General features: G+C 50.0%; 1 protein-coding gene across 5 annotated transcripts in view; it reads right to left on the bottom strand.

Moving 5' to 3' along the window:
• SLCO3A1 (solute carrier organic anion transporter family member 3A1) overlaps positions 1-21,293 on the bottom strand; it is a 312,860-nt gene that overhangs the window by 48,388 nt on the left and 243,179 nt on the right. For all 5 annotated transcript variants that reach the window (XM_023254948.2, XM_023254947.2, XR_006598872.1 and 2 more), the window contains 2 exons: positions 5,582-5,746; positions 399-597 (listed from right to left, as the gene is read on the bottom strand). In XM_023254948.2, the coding sequence (XP_023110716.2) occupies positions 399-597; positions 5,582-5,746 (364 nt within the window). The remainder of the gene's footprint in view (positions 1-398; positions 598-5,581; positions 5,747-21,293) is intronic.

Below are 21,293 nucleotides of genomic sequence, written 5' to 3'. Positions count from 1 at the left end.
GAACAGCGAGATCATGACGTGAGCCGAAATGAAGACTTGGATGCTTAACTGACTGAGCCACCCAGGAGCCCCTAAGATGAATTTTCAAATAAAATTTCTCTGTGTTATCTTTAATTATTCCTAAGGTCAAATGATAAAAATGGTAATAGGAGTACTGTGGGGAGTGAATGTAGGACGATCTCCCCCCGTGTGTTCCCGGCCGTCCCGGGAGACAGCTGTTGAGTGGAATGGCCTTGCACCCTCTACCCATGACATCCACGTTTTTTCTCCAGCACTGGGAGGAAGATACAGAGGCATCATCGAACCCTCCATTCATGGTCACCAGAGACAAAGCTGGTTACCCTACCATGGCATCCCCTGGGCAGGCAGGGGCGGGAAGAGACATTTGTGGGACTTACGTGTTTCCATAGGGAACAGTAACCCCAGCCACAGGGCCCGTGTCACAGCCCAGGAAGAGGAAGGAAACATAGCAAGCTGTGGACACCAGGTTGACGAGCATGGCCATCCGAATGGCCCCGAGGGCGGAAAGACTGAGCTTCTTTACCAGGAGACCACCCAAGAAGATCCCCAGACAGGCACATGGGATTGCAGTCATCCCTGGGAGAAAAAGAGAGGAGCAGAAACTGTTAGCAGGGAAACCGGGACCAGTCAATACACCAGATGAGTGCCAGGCTGGGGGCTAAACCCTGTCCAACCTGAATTCCCAGGGATACCACGACTGCACCCCTTTCTCCATGCTGCCCTCCACCCCCAGGTCTCCACAAAGGGCCTTATTTCTGGCCTCAGGGAGCTCACAGAAAACTGGGGGAGACACACATGCACACACTCCGTTATTAGGGGTCCAAATACCTACACCTATCATGCTAAGCGAGGTACCCTCATGGGAAAGACACGGCTGGCATGGGAACAGCCAAGAGACAAAGACAGACAGACCTGGAACACGTGTTTTAGGGACGTAAAGATCACGGAGCACTAATGTGCTCTCTGTGCATTTTGAGATGACGTGGGAAAAGGGGACTCAAGATCATTTGGGGGTTTTCTCTCTTTTTCTCATTAGTCAAGGAGGGCTTCATGGAAAGGCCTGGCGGTGTGTAAACAAAGGTCCTAGGACTCACCGGCCCATGCAGGTGGCCATTTAACCAGCTCCTAGACCTCTCCGGAAGTAGCATCAATCAAATCGTTTTGTTAATTCTTGGTGAGTAATTGGCATAAAATTCCCCCCCCCCCCCTTATAAACAGAGCTATCTGCAAGGCAACAGGACCATAAACCTGTTATTTCTGATTCTCAGAGACTCATGGAATTTTAGAAGGGCCGAAGGGTCCTAGAGTTCCAATCTCCTGTTTGGTCTTTGCTTTGTTCTGATTTGCTTCATCTAAAACATAGCTTTAAATTAGCCGTGTGTCATTTATTCACCATGTAGATAGCACATGGCCAATTTCCCGGGGCAGGCTGCCTCCTTCTTGCCAATCAACAGACCTCTAGGTCAATCGACTACACCAACCAGCTGGTATGTGCTAAAAGAATGCAAATTAATTTTAATATTAGGGTAAGAAAAACATAATCAGGAAGGCTGAGCTCTGCAAGAAAACAGCTCAAGTCACATTTAAATGAAACAAAGATCTCTGTGTTACCTGATGCTCTTGGAATATCTACTTGGTTTTCCCGTGTTCTTGGCGTAGAAACGACCTTCACGACCTAGCCCCCAAGTGCCTCTCTCCGCTCACCCCATGCACACTGTTCCTCCTTTCCCTCCCCGGGACGGACCAAGCCCATTCAGGTCCCCCCAGGCTTTACACTTGCTGATCCCTCTCCTGGAACATTCTTGCACTATGTCTCCACTTGGCTGGCCCCGTACTCCTTTCAGAGATGCCTTCCCAGCTCACACCATCTAGAGTGGTCCTACACTCCACCCAGGGGCCTCCCTATCATTCCTCACCCCATTTTATTGTCTTCATGGCTCTCCCCACTGTCTGAAGCTGCCTCATCCCTTTTTAGTTCTCTTGTTTCTTGTTCACTCTCCCCCTCCCCAGACGAAGCTTCCCTGAGCCCAAGAACCTTCTCCATCCCGCTCAGTCCAGACGGTTCTGTGTGCCTAGCACAGAGCGGGCGCTGAGGCTCATTTTCAGGATGCATGGAAAGGTGAGCAGGTCGGATCTGTGTGAATGAACACTGGGAGGACATGCCCACGCCCAGAGAGCAGGCATGTGCTTTGTTTCATTTCCTAGCAGAGACCGCAGGGAGCATCACCTGGTGATGATGGTAACTATGGCAATAACAGGCTTTCGACGCCTTTTCTCCCAGCCATCATCAGCCTTCTCTCTTCCTCCCTGATGTGTGTGCCGCCTTAGCATTCAGTTATCAGAACTTCCCCGAAACTATCCTCATTACGTTAACCTATGCAGATTGAGTCCTTTTTATCTTCACGCATAAATCCATGCCATCAGCGCCTTAATCATCTATGTAGCTCTTTTTGGGACTCTGTCCCATTTGTTGATGGCTTCAAAGCTGGCACAGAGCCACGCACGAAGGCCCAGGGATGACTGCTTGGGCCCTATCCCCTGGGTCTGTAGGAACCAAGCACTTTCTGATGAGAGCCTTGCCTGGTGCTCCCAGTATTTCACTCTGTCCCCACCGCCCGCCCTCCAGGGTCCATGCTGATTAAAGTGAGGCCCCGAGCAGGACACAGGGAGAGGGCACACATGCTGCGTGGACTGTTGGACAGACGGACTGACAGATGGGCCAGCAGGTGGCCTCTCCGCGAGGTCCTCCCCTGCCAGGCCCTCTGACAGACAGAGTTACTGGGAAAGAAACAGGTGCAAGAAGGCGAGATTGTTGTTTTGACCTTCTGCCCTGAAGACTATTGATTTGTTTGTCAATAGAAACCTTAGGAGTCTATTCTGAAATAAAACACAGTCCCCGCGCTGAAGCAACCAAGCAAATGCAATCAGCACCTAAGAACAGCAGCACAGGAATGAGGAAGAAATGGAGAAACTGGCTGCCGGAGGGCGAAACCAGAGACACCCCAGGTTATAACGAAAAAGTTATGACTTTAATTATAAAAGAAACCCGCTTTACCTATCTCTGTCAGACAGGAACTAAAGGGCTGCCTGCATTTTGCTAATACTTCTTGGAAGTGACACTTAACACAGAAGTGGATGGTAAAGCGTTATTAGTAAAAAAATAAAAAAGAAAGAAAAGAAAAAAGAAAAAAAGAAAGAAGGCTTGTGCAACCCTAGCAGCTCCCAAGGAGACGTGCTATGACCCAGCTGCATTATCATAGTATGTTTTTAATTTTTTTTTTTAATTGAGATACATCACGTGCTGGGAAGTACACAAAGCTTACGGGAACAGCCAATCAATTCCTGCAACTGTATACACCCCTATAACCACGGCTCCAATCAAGCTTAGAACATTTCCAGCAGCCCAGGAAGGTTCCCTGGTGGCTGCCCTCCCCCTCCTCCTGGAAAGATAGTACCCATCATCAAGGCCTCCATCATTTTAATTAACTTCTCCTCTTTTGAACTCACATACACATGTACTCTTTTGTGCCTGACGTCTTTCAACTCTGTCAGATTCACCCACACGGAGACAGGTATGAAAAGGCTTGCTTTTTCATGCTGTGTGAAGACTGCACGAGCATTCCATAATTTATTTACCCATTCTCCTGTCGACAGACATCTGGGCTGAATCCAGTTGGGGCTATTATGCACAAGGAGGCTCTGAACGCTGTCACATATGCATATCTAAACGAACAGATTTCAACATTCATTTCTGGTGGGAACATGCCCAGAAGTAGAATGGATGGATCCCAGCGTAAACACTGGCTTTCCCAGGCACTTCCCAGGAGCTGTCCCAAGCGCTCCCACCTTTGGGCACTGCTAACAGCTGCACGCGAGAGTTCCAGTTGCTCCACATCCTCATCAACACTCGGTGCTATCAGTCCGTGGTATCGCAGTGCGGTTATGTGTTTTCCTGATGACTCATGACGGGTTAGCGGCTTTGCATTTGTTTATGGGCCATTATGCAAAGACACAGGAAGCGCTGAAGAAGACCATTCCCCTCAGCAGATGATCTGACGCCCCTACTTACCAGAGAAGGTCATTCGTGTGGCCGCAGATCTCTCTCAGATGCAGGGCTGTCCTAGCCGGATTCTCAGTGGCCACACTCATGCTTCTCTCCTCTGCACTTGTAGGACGGATGAGCCTTTCTGTCGAGGGCTGTCCGTCCACACCCCACTCTTTCCCGCAAATCCCCTTGTGCTGGCTCTTTCCCCTACGCTTAGCAACCTGCTCACCTTTCCAACCTTTCCAGCAATGCAGCATCTCCACCGATCCCCTGGACCCCGACACACATGGCCCGCCTGCTGGGGCCACTCTCCTCTGCTCTACACCTGAGCTTCGGGAAAGTGTCCTGCAGTTGCAGATTACGCCGTCCCTCTGTGTGGGCTACTCTCCACACAGAGCACGGGCTCCCCGCTTCGCCACTTCTCGGACACAGCTCTGACACAGGTGGAAGGGCGTCCTGGTTGTTGCAACTAATGGGAGGAAGCTAATGGCTCCCTTCTTGGAATCATGTCTTCCTGGACTCTCATGCCCTGTGGGTTTCTCTCGAACTCCCCCACAGACGCCACTGTTTCCTCACGGTTGGTCTCTCACCCTTTTTCTCTAATTCTCCACCTTCTCATCACGTAACGTTCACTCCCGTGTCCTCCATCCGTACACCGATGCTCCCAAACCTCTCTGCCTCACCCGGGTCTCCTTCCGGATCCCCCGCCAAGTCCAGGAGGCCACGTGGATACACCACGGGCATCTCGTGCTCGGGAACTTCAAAAGCAATCTCATTATCTTCCCCACAGATCTGATTCTTTGAGGTTTCCAGGTTTCACAAATGGTACCACCAGCTGTCCGAGCCAGACCCCTGGAGTCCTTAACTCTCCCGTCTCCCTGGTCAGTTGCGAGGAGGCCACTTTCCTAACTCCCCCTTAGTAATGCTCTTCCCCTGAGGGCAAATTGGTTTTCCTTACCATGCCAACTCCAAACAGTGGAACGGATGCCTGTAGACTACTACTGAGAAGGATGGGAAGGCCATGCTGGCTCTTGGGGAGAAGGAGTACCATGATCCATGAATTATGTCTGCCACGGGCAGGGGTCAGGAAAGGAGTGCATGGCCTCCAACCTCTGTATTTGCTGACTGCGGGTTTCATGCTGCCAGAAATATTCTTACTTTTTTTACGTACCTGACCGAAGCCTGCTAGTCTTTCAGGATACATCTTTATTCCCCTCTCCCTTCATTCCCTCGTCTCCTCAATTCTGCAGTTCACACCCATCTACTGATCTCCTGGCCTGTCACAAGGCTTCTTACATACAATTTATATTCTAGGTCTTTATCATATCCTTTTGGCAAATCTGACCCCAAGAACATACTTTGAAATGCCTTCTGCACACAGAGTCCATGAATACTGCTGCTAAAGGAACAGCAGAGCCTGGGCTCTTTCTCTGGGGCGCCTCGGTAGACCCTGAGAGTGTTACACGCAGGACAGCAGCCCTCTGCCCTCCCCGGGGGACGGAGAGGCGGACTCACCGAGCAGCTGGTTGGCAGAAGAGGTGGTAAGGTTAAACTGCTGCTCTAGGTACTTCCCCAAGAAGGCGGCAAAGCCAGCCACCACTGCAATCTCCATGCAGGCGGCCAGGATGATGCAGGTGAACACGGGGTTGGACAGCAGGTGCTTGGTGACCTTCGGGATCACTGCAGGGAGAGACAAGTAGAGAGCCACGGTCACACACTGCACTCCCAGGTCTTCTGCCCCCCTGGGTCCCTTCTTGACACGCTTTTGTGTATCTCAGTAAACAGCCCGGGGTATCACCCAGTAGCTCAGGCTGAAACCTAGCGATGGGAAGTCACCCACAACTGTGAAGAGTCTGGCTTCAAAATACAGGCTGATATTTAGCCATTTAAACTGAGAATGAATGCAACGAGGGAAATGATATCACACCTTTTCTTGGTTTACTGGAAACGGTAAGATATTATATAAGCAATGACAAATTACTTCCATTTCCCCGCCCTGCCAAAAAAAGAGTTTGGGGTTTGTTTCTCAAAGGAAAAAATAGAACTTAATTATAAATTATAAATTATACATATAAAAAAAAAGAAAAAAAAAGTACTATATATGAGAGATTTAGATTTGGCAAGATTGCAGATTCAAAAATAAATTGACATTCCACCTGAAAATTTATTCTAATAAAAATAATATTCAACTCAAATAAATAAATAAATAAATAAATAAATAAATAAATTGCTGTTAAAAAAATAAATTATAAATTATAAGTGTTATAATTACATCAGTATATATAAGCATATTTATCAATAGACCTAGGATAAATATTTGTGACTATATATGTATGTTAAGAAAATATGTTCAATCTTGGGGCGCCTGGGTGGCTCAGTTGGTTGAGTGTCCGACACTTGATTTTAGCTCAGGTCATGATCTCACAGTCATGAGATCAATCCCTGCATCAGGCTCTGTGCTGAGCATGGAGCCTGCTTAGGATGCACGCTCTCTCTCTCTCTCTCTCTCCCCTGCTCACTCTCTCTCTCAAAAAAAAAATAATACATACATACATACACGTGCTTATATATATATACTATATATATATATATACACTATGCATATATATATATATACTATATATATACACTATGCATATATATATACACACACACACACACACACACACACACATATATACATACATACATATATATGCTGAGTCAAACCCCACCTCTTCTCAACACGTCTATGGCCAACTCCTTGGAAAAAGTTTCCATGAGTTCTCACATCGGGGAGTCCCAGAGCAACCCAACTAGGGTAGGGTCAAGACCAGTTGAGTCTTGACTTTTGATCTGAAATAATCATTCCCTAAACTGTAGCCCGTGGGATCAACTCAAATTACCATCCTGATCAAAACTTCCCCTTAGCAATCGGATGACACTTCCTACCACACCCCTTTCTCTCTCCAGTCCAGCCTGCCTGCTCCCACTCTTTCCTATCCCAAGCAGGCCCTCCCCACCTAAGGCTGTGCACTAGGGGCTCCTCCCTCTCCGGAGATGCTCTGCCCCAGATCTTTGCTACATTTGTTCCTTCACCCTCAGGTGGTCTTTTCTCATCATCCAGTCCCACCCAGAAGAAGCTGCCTGCCCAGCCTGGTGCCCGGGGCTCAGGTGAGAACCGACGGCAGGCAAAAGCACTTGGTGACTTATGCACCATATTAAACACCACCAGAGTCAGAAGGCAGGTCTTATTGAGGTTATGCATTTCAATCTTATTTTATTATACTCTATATTTCTCAAAGCAGGTGGTTTCATAAACCACTTAAGATTCCGCACGTATATTGGTGCTTTAAAAAAATGTGCGATTTGTTGTTGTTCTTGTTGTGTTTTTAATTCTTTGAATGCAACCACATTATTTGGATCACTGCCAGAAAGTAGAATCCTTGATGTTTGGTGTTCCACCAGGTCCCCTCAACTATGGTACGATGACATTTCCTGGCGGTGCGCTAGGGGTCCCTGCAGGTGCGGGTATTAGGGGACAACCCGTCGCTTCAATACTTATGCTGTTATTTTAATGTGTCCTTACAAAAGAGTCAACTGAAATGCAACTGTTATATCCAATGTGTGCTTTCATGGCTCTCATAGCTTAAAACGATGCCAGGTTAAAACAAGGAGATTTAAAGTTATTTAAAGATAAGCCTTAGGTAAATAATGGTACGGGTGGTCAGCAGATACAGCGAAAAAAATTATAAAAGCGGTATGCCAGTGGAGTTAGGGAAACTCTGTTCTGTTGTGATAATAATATAGAATATTTGGCATGTAGTTCCACCTGTGTAAACAGAAAAGATAAAATTGAGTCCCAGATGAAGCAAGTATTATCCTAAGTCTCGGAAGAACCCACCAGCGTTCATGGTCACACAAAATAAACAGGTGATCCGGGAGTCTACAACTGCATTCCAAGGTGATGAATTAGCCAGCTGTCCTAAAGAAGAGAGCTAATTACACAGACTCAATCTCATCTCCTAGGAGATGAAACCTCTAAATGGCCCAACTAATTAGAATAAAATAATAATAGGGGATACATAAGTTTTTAATAATGTTAACAGACAAGCTCAATACATCAAAATGACAGAACAATGGGTCAGGAAATGGCAGATACGCGCGGCTGAAAATTTATCATTTCCATGGAAGAGACCAAGCTTCAAAAATGAAACCCCCAAGAGAAGGATTTAAAGATCCTTTGACATAATGAGAAGAACACTCTTATGGGAATGGAGTCAGACAACTAGATGCTCAGAATCACTGTGGGCTGAGAAGCTCTGTCCTACATCCCAACTAAAAAAATGACCGGAGCTGGTGGCCTCTTCTTTCCTGTAGTAGTTTCTCACAAAATTTACTAAAACCTTAGGAAGGCAACTGTTGGATGATGCAACCATGTACAAGAACGCGCACATGCACACACACACACACACCCCACACACTCAGAAACTTTAAATCTATAATATTCATTTATACTTTTTTTTTTGCAAACACACTGACCTTTACATGTGTTTTGTTTGTTTTTGCAGGGTTTCAAGCATTTAAGATAATCTGACTTTTTTAGGAACATCATTTCAAATAAGTGATGCTAAAAGTGTCTAGTGTCTAAATCTGTGTTTAAACATTGAGAAATTTTCCTTGGTTAAATACACATTATTTAAGAATCATACAAATATTTACAGGGATGTTTACTGTGCAAGATTTAAAAATGTGGACTGCTAAACAAATATGGAAGATGAATACATTGGGCGTAAACAGAGGGCAATGAGGTATCTGTCTTCATGTTCAAAAGCCCGTTGGATGTTAAGACTCCATCATCATAAATTACTGCTAATGAGTGAAGGCTGATTTGCTATTGTGTGTGGCACATTGTGATGGGGTAATGTGTCCGTGATGAGGGACTGGTTGGCTGTGTGGCACGGAACACCAACCTTCACACTGTAGAGAGACAGGTATGGATCCCATCTAGCCACCACAGTACCTCCCTGTAATGAGTGAATACGAAAGCCCCCAGCTGGTTATGTTTGACAGATAGAAACACCGTCTCGCGATCATTGCGTTCTTTTGTAATTAAGATGTCTAAACTCTGGAAGCACTGCCAACAATCAATAGGCAGGTTGGGGACATTCCAGGAAAACAATCATCCCTTTCACTGCAGGCTTCATCTCCTTTGTTAGGGCGCAGACCATCCGCTGCTGAGCTGAAATCACCAGCATCCTCGAACTAGGAACTCTGTTCTCTGGCTCAGAAAGGACACCAAGGAGGATTTCGTTTTGATCACATTATTTGGGTCTTGGTATCTCCTTGTCCTTGATCATGGCCATCACGATTTATTTGGGGAAAGGGGAGGGTACCTCTCGACAAAAGAAACTCTGGTTAATGGAATGTTTTCATACTTCAGCAACCATTTTAATTATTCCAGAGATAATTCCACTTCAGTGGAAGATTCTTTGTTGAGATAGGAGAGCCTGCCTGCTTTTGTCTTAATACCTAATGACTAATTTCGCATTGAATTAGATGTGAAAATTATTAAGTTTGAGGATCATCTGACAGAAGGCCCAGGGAAAACTCAGTGGATCTTATTTGCGTGAAGAACATTCTTCTTCTTCTTTTTTTTTTCCTCTACCAAGCCGATTCACTGCCCGAAATGACACATTCCTTGTGTTCAGCTATTTTGCTCCCAGGTTCTTCCCTCCATCCTAGGTTTTATTGCAATGACTTGCAACTCTCTCAAAAGATTCCTTTTCAAAGGTTCAGCCTACCCTCCAAAGCCCCAATTTGAAAAAGAGTATTAATTAGCTTGATCCTAGGGCCATCCCAGTATTTCAAGCCTTCTTCATTCAAATGGGTTGCTAAACCCATAAAATTCTAACCTTCCAAGGAGGCCGTAGCTAATGAGGTGGCCCAGACAAATAGAAACTAATGAACCAAGGCCACACCAGGCCACTGAACACCCCTGGTGCCCCTTAGCTCATTACTTCTCACCCGCTGATTTTAGCCTCCGAAGCTGGGAGCTGGGGTGGGAGGCAGCCTCACCAGCTGGGATAGACCTCACCTCTCCTCGGGAGCCAGATACCATCACCAGCAGGCTGGGATGGAGTTGAAAACAGCACCAGGGGGGAGTTCTCCAGGGAAGATGGGTTTTCCACTGCTGTTTTCTGAAGACACTCCTGTAGGATTGAGATTTCTTGAAAGCTTGCAGGTCCCTCCAGGAGGGAAAAAGGCAGGTTTGGAGAAGTTGTGCGGACGGACGCGCACAGAACATCGCGAGGGCGCCAAGCACCGTTCTAACCACTCCCACATCAAATCACATAATCCTCACAGCACGCCTGTGATCCTGGGGCAAGGTACAGCCCCCACTTACAGATAAGGAAACCGAGGCAGGGAGTGGTTCCCAGGGTTAGGGAAGCACGGCAGGAACTCCAACCCTGGCACCGGCTGCCACAGAACGTGCTCTTAACAGGGTGCTATTCCAGTTCCGGTTTGCAGAAGCGCTGCTCTTGGCTGGAGGACTGCGCATGCAGACCCCGCCCCCGGTGATCGACGGTGCAGCTTAACGCTTAGAAATAATAATACAACAACTCCTATGGGAGCTGGGGAAAACGACTCAGGGGCTTAGTCTATGAGGGTTTTTTTTTTTTTTTTTTTTTTTTTTTTTTCGGAGGAGGAGGACAGGAAGGGAGGGAAAGAAATGAGAGAAAGAAAGGCTTGCAGAGTCCCGTAAGGAGCCAGGGTGCCGGGATCTGAATTCCATCTCTAAGACTGAGAAGGTCTGTGCCCAGAGCATGCCACCCTGTCCCACGGATGGCTGCGGGGATTAAATCAGACCCGTGCGTGCAAGCATGTGACTCAGCGCTCTTGGCACACAGGTAAGCCCTCGATGAGCATGACGATAGTTAATGGCACGGAAGTGCTCCTTGGCTACGTTAGGGCGAGAGCCCTCAAGCTGGAGGACACCAGGCCTGCTGTAAGGAGGCCTGTGTGTGAGCAGACGCGACACGTAAGCAGAGCTGGGAAGTGACTGGGGGGGAAAGCGGGGCTCCTGGGAGCTGCCACTGGAGCCACTGGCTTCCCAAGGAGATGCCCTTCTGCAGCAGGCTGGATGGGTCAGGGGGTCGGGGGCACGCGTCCTTGTCCACCGCCCTTCCCGGGACCTGATGATGCCGGGGGACGCGCTTGCTGTGGGCCTCAGTGGTGCTGCCCTTGACTCAGATATTTCAGCCCTTAGGCTCGCTACTGAAATTGGCCTTGGCCTTCTTTTTCTTTCGTAACATTGCTGTCAATACATCACGGTTAATGCTCCCAAGAAGGGGAGACAGAGCCAGTGTGTGCAGCCGTTTGGTAATTACGACAGTGACGGCCAATGCTTGCCGGGCCAGCAGTGTCAGAGGGCCAACATGCTAAGGGTCCTTCATTTCACTCCGAGGGCTCTTCCGGCAGGGTGGTCTCACCATCTCATTTGCGGACACAAGGAAAGCAAGGCTTGCCTGAGCGGCTGCCAAAACCACTCTCCTGGAATGCAAAACTCAGGTCTGCCTCCTCTCCAGAACCCGCTTCTAAATCTTCAGGTCTCTGCATGGGGACGTGAGTCAACGGAAAAGCGGTCTTCTGAAAGAGAAGTCGTCACGAAGCACTTCCCAGAGCGTAGGTCCCAGGAGCAGAAGAGAACAGGGCGGCGGAAGGAGCAGGGTGGGCCTAAGATACATAACAGTCTCCAGGTCACGACCAAATCCAAACGAAAGGGGACGGAAGAAGTAATGAAGAAGACGTGAATAAACACCAAAGTGGAGACATGACATTGAAGTCATGGTAGGGTACGTCCTAGAAAGTTTCCTGGCATGGCACAAATGTTTGGAGGTCACCAAGATGGGTCCCTTGTACCCCGTGCAGGCTGTCATCCGTGCACTAGTGTCCCCGGGACACCCCTGCCTGGGTCCTCCGGTCTCTCCCATGAGAGGAGCCACCTGCACACAGAGATGGGGCAGCTCCAATCCTAGATGTGGGCACCGTGCCCGGTGAGAGCAGATGCTTAATAAACGCAAGATGGTTGAAAGAATCCAATAAACAAACACACTGCAGTCTCAAAAGGTAACTGTCCCAATCTCTTAGGAAACATTCACTGTGGAAACAGAGACCATGGGTCACATTCCACAGGCTCACGGGCCATGACGGAAGTGGGAATAAGTAGCTAATACGGCCATTTCCACTGCTGATTCTAGAAGTACCTACATCATTCCCTTGGGTGGGGTGGGGAGAAGTCCAGGTGGGAGGGGAAGCCTGGTGTCAGACAGCCTTCTGGAAGCGAGTGCCTACTATGTACAGGCCCAAGACTGGCTGACTTGGGCTCATTGTGACCTCATCGCTGCAGATGAGACTGTCCCCCAGGCTCTGTTCTGGGCTGTTGAGGGACCCAGGGGAGCTTCCTGGAACCCTCTTGTTGCCAACTGTGAGACAAGCAGCTATCCGGCTTCCATTTACCCGTCTTTGGTAACAGGCCGAAGGTACCATGTCCCGTGGATGGAGGTGGTCATGGTTTGAGCAAACAAACAAGACGCCATCGGCGCAGGAAACGAGGATTTAGACTAAAACCCAAGCATCCGATGGGTGTGGACTGGCCAGGGAAACCCAGAGCCAATCAGTCCTATTTTTCATTTTTAATTTTTTTTAACGTTTATTTATTTTTAAGGAAAAGAGACACAGAGCATGAGCGGGGGAGGGGCAGAGAGGGAGGGAGACACAGACTCTGCAGCAGGCTCCAGGCTGTCAGCACAGAGCCCGACGCGGGGCTCAAACTCACAAACCACGAGATCATGACCTGAGCCGAAGTCGGACACTTAACTGACTGAGCCACCCAGGCGCCCCTATCAATCAGTTCTATTCTTTTTTAAATCCCCAGTTCCTCATAACACCGCCAAGAAGGCCCGAGAGAAAAAGATTAGTGGTGGGGGTGCATTAGCTGGCTTAAGCCCAAGCACCCCCAGAGGCACAGCTATCTCCCGCAGCTTCAAATTGGTGACCCCCGGAGGCTGAAGTCGGAAAAACAGCATGGTGAGACAGAGAAAGGCGCCTGGGACTCTGGAAGCTGTCTCAGATGCAACTGTTGCGTCTTTCTGTTGTCAGAGGGAGCAAGCAGAGAAAGACTAAAGAAATAGAGAGCCTGTCGTAAGCAAAACGCCACTTTTGTAACTTCAGGCCAGCCCCTAAGAACCTCTCCGGGAGCATGGTGCGCCATATTAGCGGTGGCATTTAGCATTCACGAAAACTCTGCCTGTAGGGGAACGCACGGCTGGAAAAAGAAAGAGCAGCGCTCACAAGAGAAATGGTGGATTTCGACACCCAAGTTGATACAAGTGCCCGTCTCTAAGCCCAGGCTCCCTAACGCTACCTCCTGAAGTGCTGCATTTACCACAGACCTTCTCAGAGCCTTCAATGTGCTAATGTCACTGTGGACCTCCCAAATGGGTCATGTCACACACTGTCCCAAGCTTATTTCATGCGAGGGTCTCCTCCCCACATTTCTTCTTATTTGCAACTGTTGCAGAAACAACTCTGATGGAAAGTCCCCCCAAAGGACCCTCACCACCTCTTGTATTTGTTTCAGTTGGGGTTTCACTTAGAATCGCCGGAGAGCTTTAAAGACATCCAGGTGCCTGGACCACCTCCGTCTTCCCTAACGGACTCATGGAATCAGTCTCTGGGGGTGTAGCCGGACTGTGGGCGTGTTTCAAGAAACCCACAGGTGATGCTGAGTCAAACCCCTAGCTGGGAGACAATGGCTCATAAAGTCCAGACACTTCAGAAGAGCAATGCAAACGCCCTCCATCATCCATTTATAATTTTACCGAAGACTTACTGAGTGGCCTCAGATACCGGGAACTCTGCTAGGTGCAGGAATGGACACTGGACTGTATTCTACCACGACCTCTTCTAAGTCCTAGTCCCCAAAACCAGATGTCTCTCTCCCACCCCCATCTTCGACATTTTTTAAAGTTTGTTTGAGAGAGAGAGTGTGGGCATGAGCAGGGGAGGGGCAGAGAGAGAGAGAGAGAGAGAGAGAGAGAGAGAGAGAGAGAGAATATGAATCCCAAGCAGGCTCTATGCTGTCAGTGCAGAGCCTGATGCAGGGCTCGAACTCATGAACCATGAGGTCATGACCCGAGCCGAAATCAAGAGTTGGATGCTTTCCTGGCTCAGCCACCCAGGCGCCCCTTGGGCATTTCTGCCCCCTGCCTCTGTTTGCACCTGCCCCCGGGCCTAGAAGCCTTTCTCCTCCCTCCACTCACAGGGATCCTGCTCACCCTTGCACATCAGGCTGAAATGCTACATGCTTTCTGCACCTGTCTTCAGGTCCTCCCTGTGGACTCAGTACATCCCTCCAAACCTCCTGCGATCCCCACCACCTTATATCCTTATTCTGGTAACATTTCCTAAAGGCCTGAAGAGTTTACCTGAACAGGAGAGTCCTGGGGTCCCGTGGCATAAAACAACACCAGCCAGCTTTCCTTAGAGCTGGTTTCCCAAGGGCCTTTAATACTCGAATATAACCATCTGAGTCTCCAAGAGGGTCGCATAGTACACAGACATTTCCTCAGGCTTATTTGGCTACGTAACCTTCCTCGCTCCCCCCATGGATTTGTTTTTCCCTGAGCATCTCTGAGGACTCGTGTTCCAAGGAACCTCCGTTGGGAAATGCTGTCCTCTGGTGTTTCCTTCCTTCTTTCCTTAAGAAACCACTCGTGGGGTTGCCATGGGGTGCCAGGCACCACGCTGGGTACTGTCACGTGTTATCTCAGGTGCTTTCTGGAACAACTTGCATCCTGTTCACAGACATAACGCCCCAGCACATCCTCCACCAATGCTGGTCAAAACAGGAGGAAGCCACTGGCCAGACTGGTCCTGGGGACCTGCAGGCACGACTCCTGGGCACGGCAGCATGTGAACCACACAGCCTGGCACGGGGTTCCGAGCATTTGGGAGGGTGCGGATGGTGTCCTTGGCCACAGGATCAAGGAGGAAGATTTTAATGGGAAATCCACACGAGGGGAGAGCACATTTCTGGAGACAAATGGCATGATCAAAGACACTCAGCCATTTCGCCTGCAGAACAAGGGCTCTCGGAACGCCGGCTCCTCACAATCACGTGATGCTCAAAGGCACAGGCCCCTCATTAAGGAGAACGTGGCAGAAGCTGGCTGCTAGCTGGAAGAGGATAGAGGAGGCCCGGCACAGTTCTAGAAGCCGGAGGCGTGAGCCGCATCCCTCCGCCAGGCTGGTACACGTGGGGCTCCTGCGGAACACCGGGAGAGCAGTGGGTACGGAGGGCTAAGCACCCAGCCCCAGACCCAAACACCTGCCAGAGGAGTCGCACAGCCCAAAGTCACCGGCGCAGGTCCGCCCGAGCCACTGGGCCAGCAGCCCCTCCCCCACGTGGGCAGGTCACCTGTGGGTTGGCTGTGGCACTCAGCACAGGGAGAGCTCCCACTGAGCCTGCAACCGTAGGTGGATCAAACACAGGCCAAGACCCTGGGAGGGGGCTGGGGGTGAGGACAGCTTGAAGGAAAGCAGCAGACTGCTGGGCGTGGCAGCGCACGTCCAGTGATCCCCGTATCCCCCCGTTTATCAACGGTGCACCAAGCACCGATGTCCAGGAGCAGGGGCAAAATAGAGGCAGGGCAGAGTAAGGGAATCATCACTCAGGCAACGGTAACGTTAGGACCATGACACAGAGAGCAACATGCCCGGGAGGGCAGGGAAATGTCCTTGGGGATGTGACTGGGAGCTGAGGCCTGATGACGGGACCAGAATTCCAGCCGAGGGAACGGCAAATGCGAAGTCTGGGGAGCAAGGGAGCCTGGGGATGGAAGCCGGTGAAGGGAGGCTGGCGTGGAAGGACAGGGCGGCAGTGGTGTGAGAAGAGGCTGCGAAGCCCCACGAAGGGCTCCACCTCTGTCCCTTTAAGCAGCAGGTGGTCATAGGATCAGATGCATTCTGCAACCCCTGTATTGTGCACACAGACCAGCGGGGCAGGGCCAACTGGAATGCAGGAGACAGCAGAGCAGGCCGGAGACGGATTCAGGCAGTAAAGTCAGCAGAGCCCAGGGATGGATGGCATTAGGAGGGCAGGAGGGTGGAGAAGGTAACAACGGGGGCAGATTTCATCTCCCCTGAAAGTCAAGGTCCCTTGGGGCTGAGCAAGTGGAAGAAGCAAGGCCCCTTGGAGCTGAGTAAGGCTCCTTTGGAAGAGGAGCAAGTGGAACAGAGAGAGGGGACATTTCTCTGACGCAGGAAGGGTCTCTGTTCAATCAGCCCCAGGCTGACTCCCGTCTTCTTCTCAGGGCATTAACAGTCCAGCGAATCCTTGAGGAAATACAGCGGAAAGAGCTCAGGATCTGAAGTCCGGGCACCTGGCCCCATTCCTGGCTGCATCATCCCCAACACTGGCAACCTGGGAACCTAGTTTAACCCCAAGCTCTGTGATTTGATGGCTGGAATGGAGATTAGTGGCATTCATCAGCCGGACTGTCGGGACCCAGTGGGAACTCCCTGCAAGTGCTCGGGAACTCATACACCATCCTCCGCGTTTTGGGGGTGGTTTTTAAGACTCTGAGCCTGAAGCCCCGCCCGAGCCCTGCCAGCTCAGCTGTTCCCTGCCATCACCCGGTTCATCTATTTTTCTGGGACAGGAAGAGGCCACTTGGCAGTCAGCATGAAGTGCACAGAGACAAGAGCGTGCAGCTTTTAACTGCTCCTCTCTTTCAGTGATCAAAGGCAGGGCTCTCTGCTCGGATTTTAAACCTCTGGAACAGTTACACTCATCCCAGCTAGAAAGCCCATCAGAGGGCTAGGATGCGCCAATGCTTACAGGGAGTGGGTTCCTCCCCTCCCTTTTAGCCTCTAGCCTTGTCTAGAAGACCCACTGTTTTAGGGTACACCGGTGCTGTTGCAAGCAGGGCTGGAGTTCAAGTACGCTCTGTTGAAAAGTCAGCTAGCACCTGCTGATGCCGCTTTTCCTTAAAGAGAGAGTCCATTTATTGCCCCAAGACGTAGCATAAGACACGCACCGGAGGGGCACCTGGGTGGCTCAGTCAGTGAAGCTTTGCTGACAGCTCAGAGTCTGGAGCCTGCTTCCAATCTGTGTGTCCTTCTCTCTCTGCCCCTCCCCTGCTTGCGCTCTGTCTCTCTTTCTCTCAAAACTAAACAAACGTTAAAAAAAAAAAAAAAAAGAGGGGGCGCCTGGGTGGCTCGGGCGGTTAAGCGTCCGGCTTCGCTCAGGTCACGATCTTGCGGTTCATGAGTTCGCGTCCCGCGTCGGGCTCTGTGCTGACAGCTCAGAGCCTGGAGCCTGCTTCAGATTCTGTGTCCCCCTCTCTCTCTGCCCCTCCCCCGCTCATGCTCTGTCTCCAAAATAAATAAACACTAAAAAAAAAAATTAAAAAAAAAGAGGAGAATGTCTGTTGTCTTCAAGCAACCAGACAGAACGTGATGGGGAAGGCGTAGAGCATAAGGCTACTGAAGGAGCCGGGATCCGAACCATCAAAGCCCCTCTAGGGCAACTGACACCTGAGACAATTTCCAAATAAAACACAAACTACAGATGTGAGATTTAACACACTGGCTGGTGATAACACTGTACATCTGTCTATAACAGCCCCCTGAATTCCTTCCTCCCTCTGGGTCTTGACTTTCCCAAATCGTTCCACAAACCCTGAGCATCTAGATCCAGGAGGCCACATTGTCCTGCCCACCCCCCCCCCCCACTCCGCCCTGTCCCCCAGCTCTGGCATAGAGAGGAGGAGTGGACACAGCTGCGGACACAGAGAAGGTCGTGAGGGGGTGAAGAAAGACGAATCAGCAAAACGCTCTTAAGAACAAGGTTGGGCAAGGGAGGCTTTAGAGCCAGGGCACAAAGAAAAAGCTACTTGGTGGCACAACTGAGATGCAGAAACGTGTCTTGGGTTTGCAGACTCCCACCCAGGAAGACACTGGAGCCTCACAAACCCAAGCATTTGGCTGCCTGCTGCCTGCTTTGTTAAACAGTGATGTGACAGTCACTATAAGACGGGGACTTCTGGGCTGTACAAGAAGTAACAGCTTCTCTACACAGTTAAAGACCACCACTCTGGGCTTTCTGTCTCTCCTCTTCTTATCAGGGTTGCAAACCCAATAATGGCCAACTTTGTTACAAAGAGACCCTCGAAGCCCACTTTTTGGGGGAGAGCACCCTGAACAATGAACCACAAGCCTGAACTCCTACCTCCCCGGAGCTTGGATTCCTCATCTATAAACAGGAATAAGTGAAGTATCAACCAGACACCGTATGTGAAAGCCAAACGGAGTTAAAGCAACACGGCCAAGGTTGTCTGACTAGGAAGTGGCTGAGCTGGGTGTGAACCCAGATGAGCAGCCCCACTGCTCTCCCAGGAGTGGGGGGACTGTCCCAGGCCCAGGAGGGAGGAGGATGGGCCAGGTGCTCCTGGCACAGTGCCAGCTCTTCCCAGAGGCCTTCCCTATCTGCAAGGCATGGCCGGGGACACGGACCGATGGCTGGAGAAGAAACCCATAGGCAAGCTCAAATGAAACAGAGGAGGAGTTGCAACACATATATTTTTGGAGCAACGTTCATTCCTCCACGTACAATGCCGCTCAGTTCATCTGTACTCATAAATGTGCAGCACACTTCCAGGAGACCCCGGGGGCTTCCAAGGTTGCAAATGGGATCAAGAGTTTGGGAGCACCAGGGACACCACGTGGTGCTTTTGGAGGAAACGTCCATGTGGCTAAAACATCGTCTCGCGTGGAAAAAGAAAGGATGTAAACCACCATGGCCCCCCCCGTCCACGTGCTGGCACATGTAAAACTTGTTTATTAGCATAATAGCTCCCATCACTGTATCCTGGCTCCTGGGGATTCTTCTAGACACGCTGCTTTCCTTTCCTGACATTCTTTAGGTCCATTAACAGACCTACTGCCTCTGGGAACTGTAATTCTAAATTAAAAATCATGAATTATCAGAAGTGGAGCCCGTGCATGCACAGATCGCAACCTGTGATCACTATGACCTATAGTGAGTCTCAGACCTGTCCACCCAACTACATACTGGTCAGTTCAGCCATGGCGTGTCTAACGCTCACTTGGCCGTTGCTTTAACTCGGTCTTTTGCACGCCTCCCCCTGCTACGACGCAAGCTCTAGAATAGAAGCTTCCTAGGTTACTAGCACCGTGTCCCTGGAGCCTAATAGGGTCTCAGCACATGCTGACGAAATTGAACAAATGGAGTCGATGAGCAACTAGATCATAACCCAAGAATTCTGAAGACGTGACATCCCTCCGCCTCTGACGCAGGAGGTGGGCTCTCCCCTGCCGGTCTGCTGTATTTCTGTCGCCCCTTCAGTTGCTCACTACTACAGTCCTTTGCATGTTAGGCTGCCTTTGCGGGCTTGCTGGTCTGTCCCTATGCTGGATGGTGACTACTCGGATGGCATGATTGTGTCTTTTCATCTATGCACCCCCAGAGATGAAAGTTAAGAGATTACTGCTGTAGCTCTTGCAATCAGAGCCCTTGCAATCAATCACCCTGGGACAAGGAAAGACCCATAAAGGCTGCCGCTGCTCTGGTCGAGGATGTCCTCTGCAAGGCCACTCACGTCAGCCCTATTTATTCCTGCAGATCTGGTTACTGGGATATTCTGTGTGGCTGCCTGCACCATTAGGGCAACAGTAGGCATCTCCCTCTAACCAGCTGTTTGCGGGGGGAGGGGGGAGCTCTTCTATTAAGATTTCTGAGGGCCCAAGTCAAGGTGCCCTCTGAGGACACAAGGTGGGTGGCCTTCTCATCTACCTATGCATTCTGGAACTCAGAGAGTTGGCTTTTAAGACCTTCTTTGGGCAATTCCAAATTTCTACTTTGGTAGAAACGATTACAGAATATGGATTCAGACATAACATTAGGTTATTAATTAGTCTCATCTGAGGATTAACACAAATTCTTCCGATCCCTAATGAAGAGGCACTATGAACAGTCAGTCTTCTGCAGGCAGCGCTTTAATTCTCCCGGCCACACTGTCACTTAGGAACGCGGCTACAACTGTGTACTTGCGGAAACGAAGCGTGGAGAAGTTAATGATCCCAGCTCTAGTGAACAGCCGAGTGGGGACCTGGGCACAGGGTGGCCTCAGCTCCTCCCCATGGCTCTCAAGCATCTCCAGAGAAGGTGCACTTCATTATACAAAAGCTCGGTAAAGAGACTGTCACCTAGTTTCCTTTTTTTTTTTAAATTTTGTTTTAACGTTATTATTGAGAGAGAGAATGTGCAAAGTTGGGGGAAGGGCAGAGAGACAGAGGGAAACACAGAATAAGAAGCAGGCTCTAGGCTCTGAGCTGACAGCAGCGAGCCAGGACATGGGGCTTGAAGCCACAAACCGTGACATCATGACCTGAGCCCAAGTTGGACACTTAACCAACTGAGCCACCCAGGTGCCCTGTCACCCAGTTTCTAAAGTGACCACTGAAAGACTGTCGCTGCTGACAGGTGTTCCCGGACCCTGCAAAGAAGCGACCATCCATCTTCCTCCTGGCATAGCCTCAACGAGAAGGAATGCCCCAGCCTTGCATTTGCCCGCTTCGAAAACCCAGCAGGTTCTCTAGGGATCCCCTCGAAGGGCTCCTGTGACTCAAGGCGCCCTGCACAGACCTCGCAGTGGGGAGGGGGGCCGTGACGGACACCAAGCAGCTCGTCCCCGTTTGCCTTGAAGAGACCCTACCAAATGGGGCAACAACCCGGGGGTGGGACGGGGTGGGGAGGGCTGCTTCTCATTCTCACTCCACATCACTGTGTGTGTCTCGCCATTCTGTCAGAAGAGATGTGTATTCTTTGCCTTCTATAAACAACTGGGAGAGCTTTGCCGCGTTCTCAAGTGTGACGCTGTTATTAAGACTGAGTTAATACTTCTTTCGGGAGGAACACATCTCTCACGAAGGGGATGGAGCGACTCGAAGGGAATGCACTTTGGATGTGGCTTTTGAAGAATGCCTCTTTCAGGCCAAGGAAGCCCTACTTCCAAGGTCCTTTCCTGCTCCAACGCGCTTGTACGCGGTGGCCTCAAAGACTCTGAGGGTTCCATGAGAGGTCTAGAACCTTCTTCCAACGGACATTTCTGTTTAGGATGCAGCAGGTGCTATGATGACCAGTGAGGGTCTCTGCTGGGGA

This window comes from Felis catus, chromosome B3 (assembly GCF_018350175.1).
Source record: "Felis catus isolate Fca126 chromosome B3, F.catus_Fca126_mat1.0, whole genome shotgun sequence".
In the NCBI taxonomy this organism is placed as follows: Eukaryota; Metazoa; Chordata; class Mammalia; order Carnivora; family Felidae; genus Felis; species Felis catus.
The sequence above is the reverse complement of the archived record's forward strand: the minus strand, read 5'-3'. Positions and strand labels throughout refer to the sequence as shown.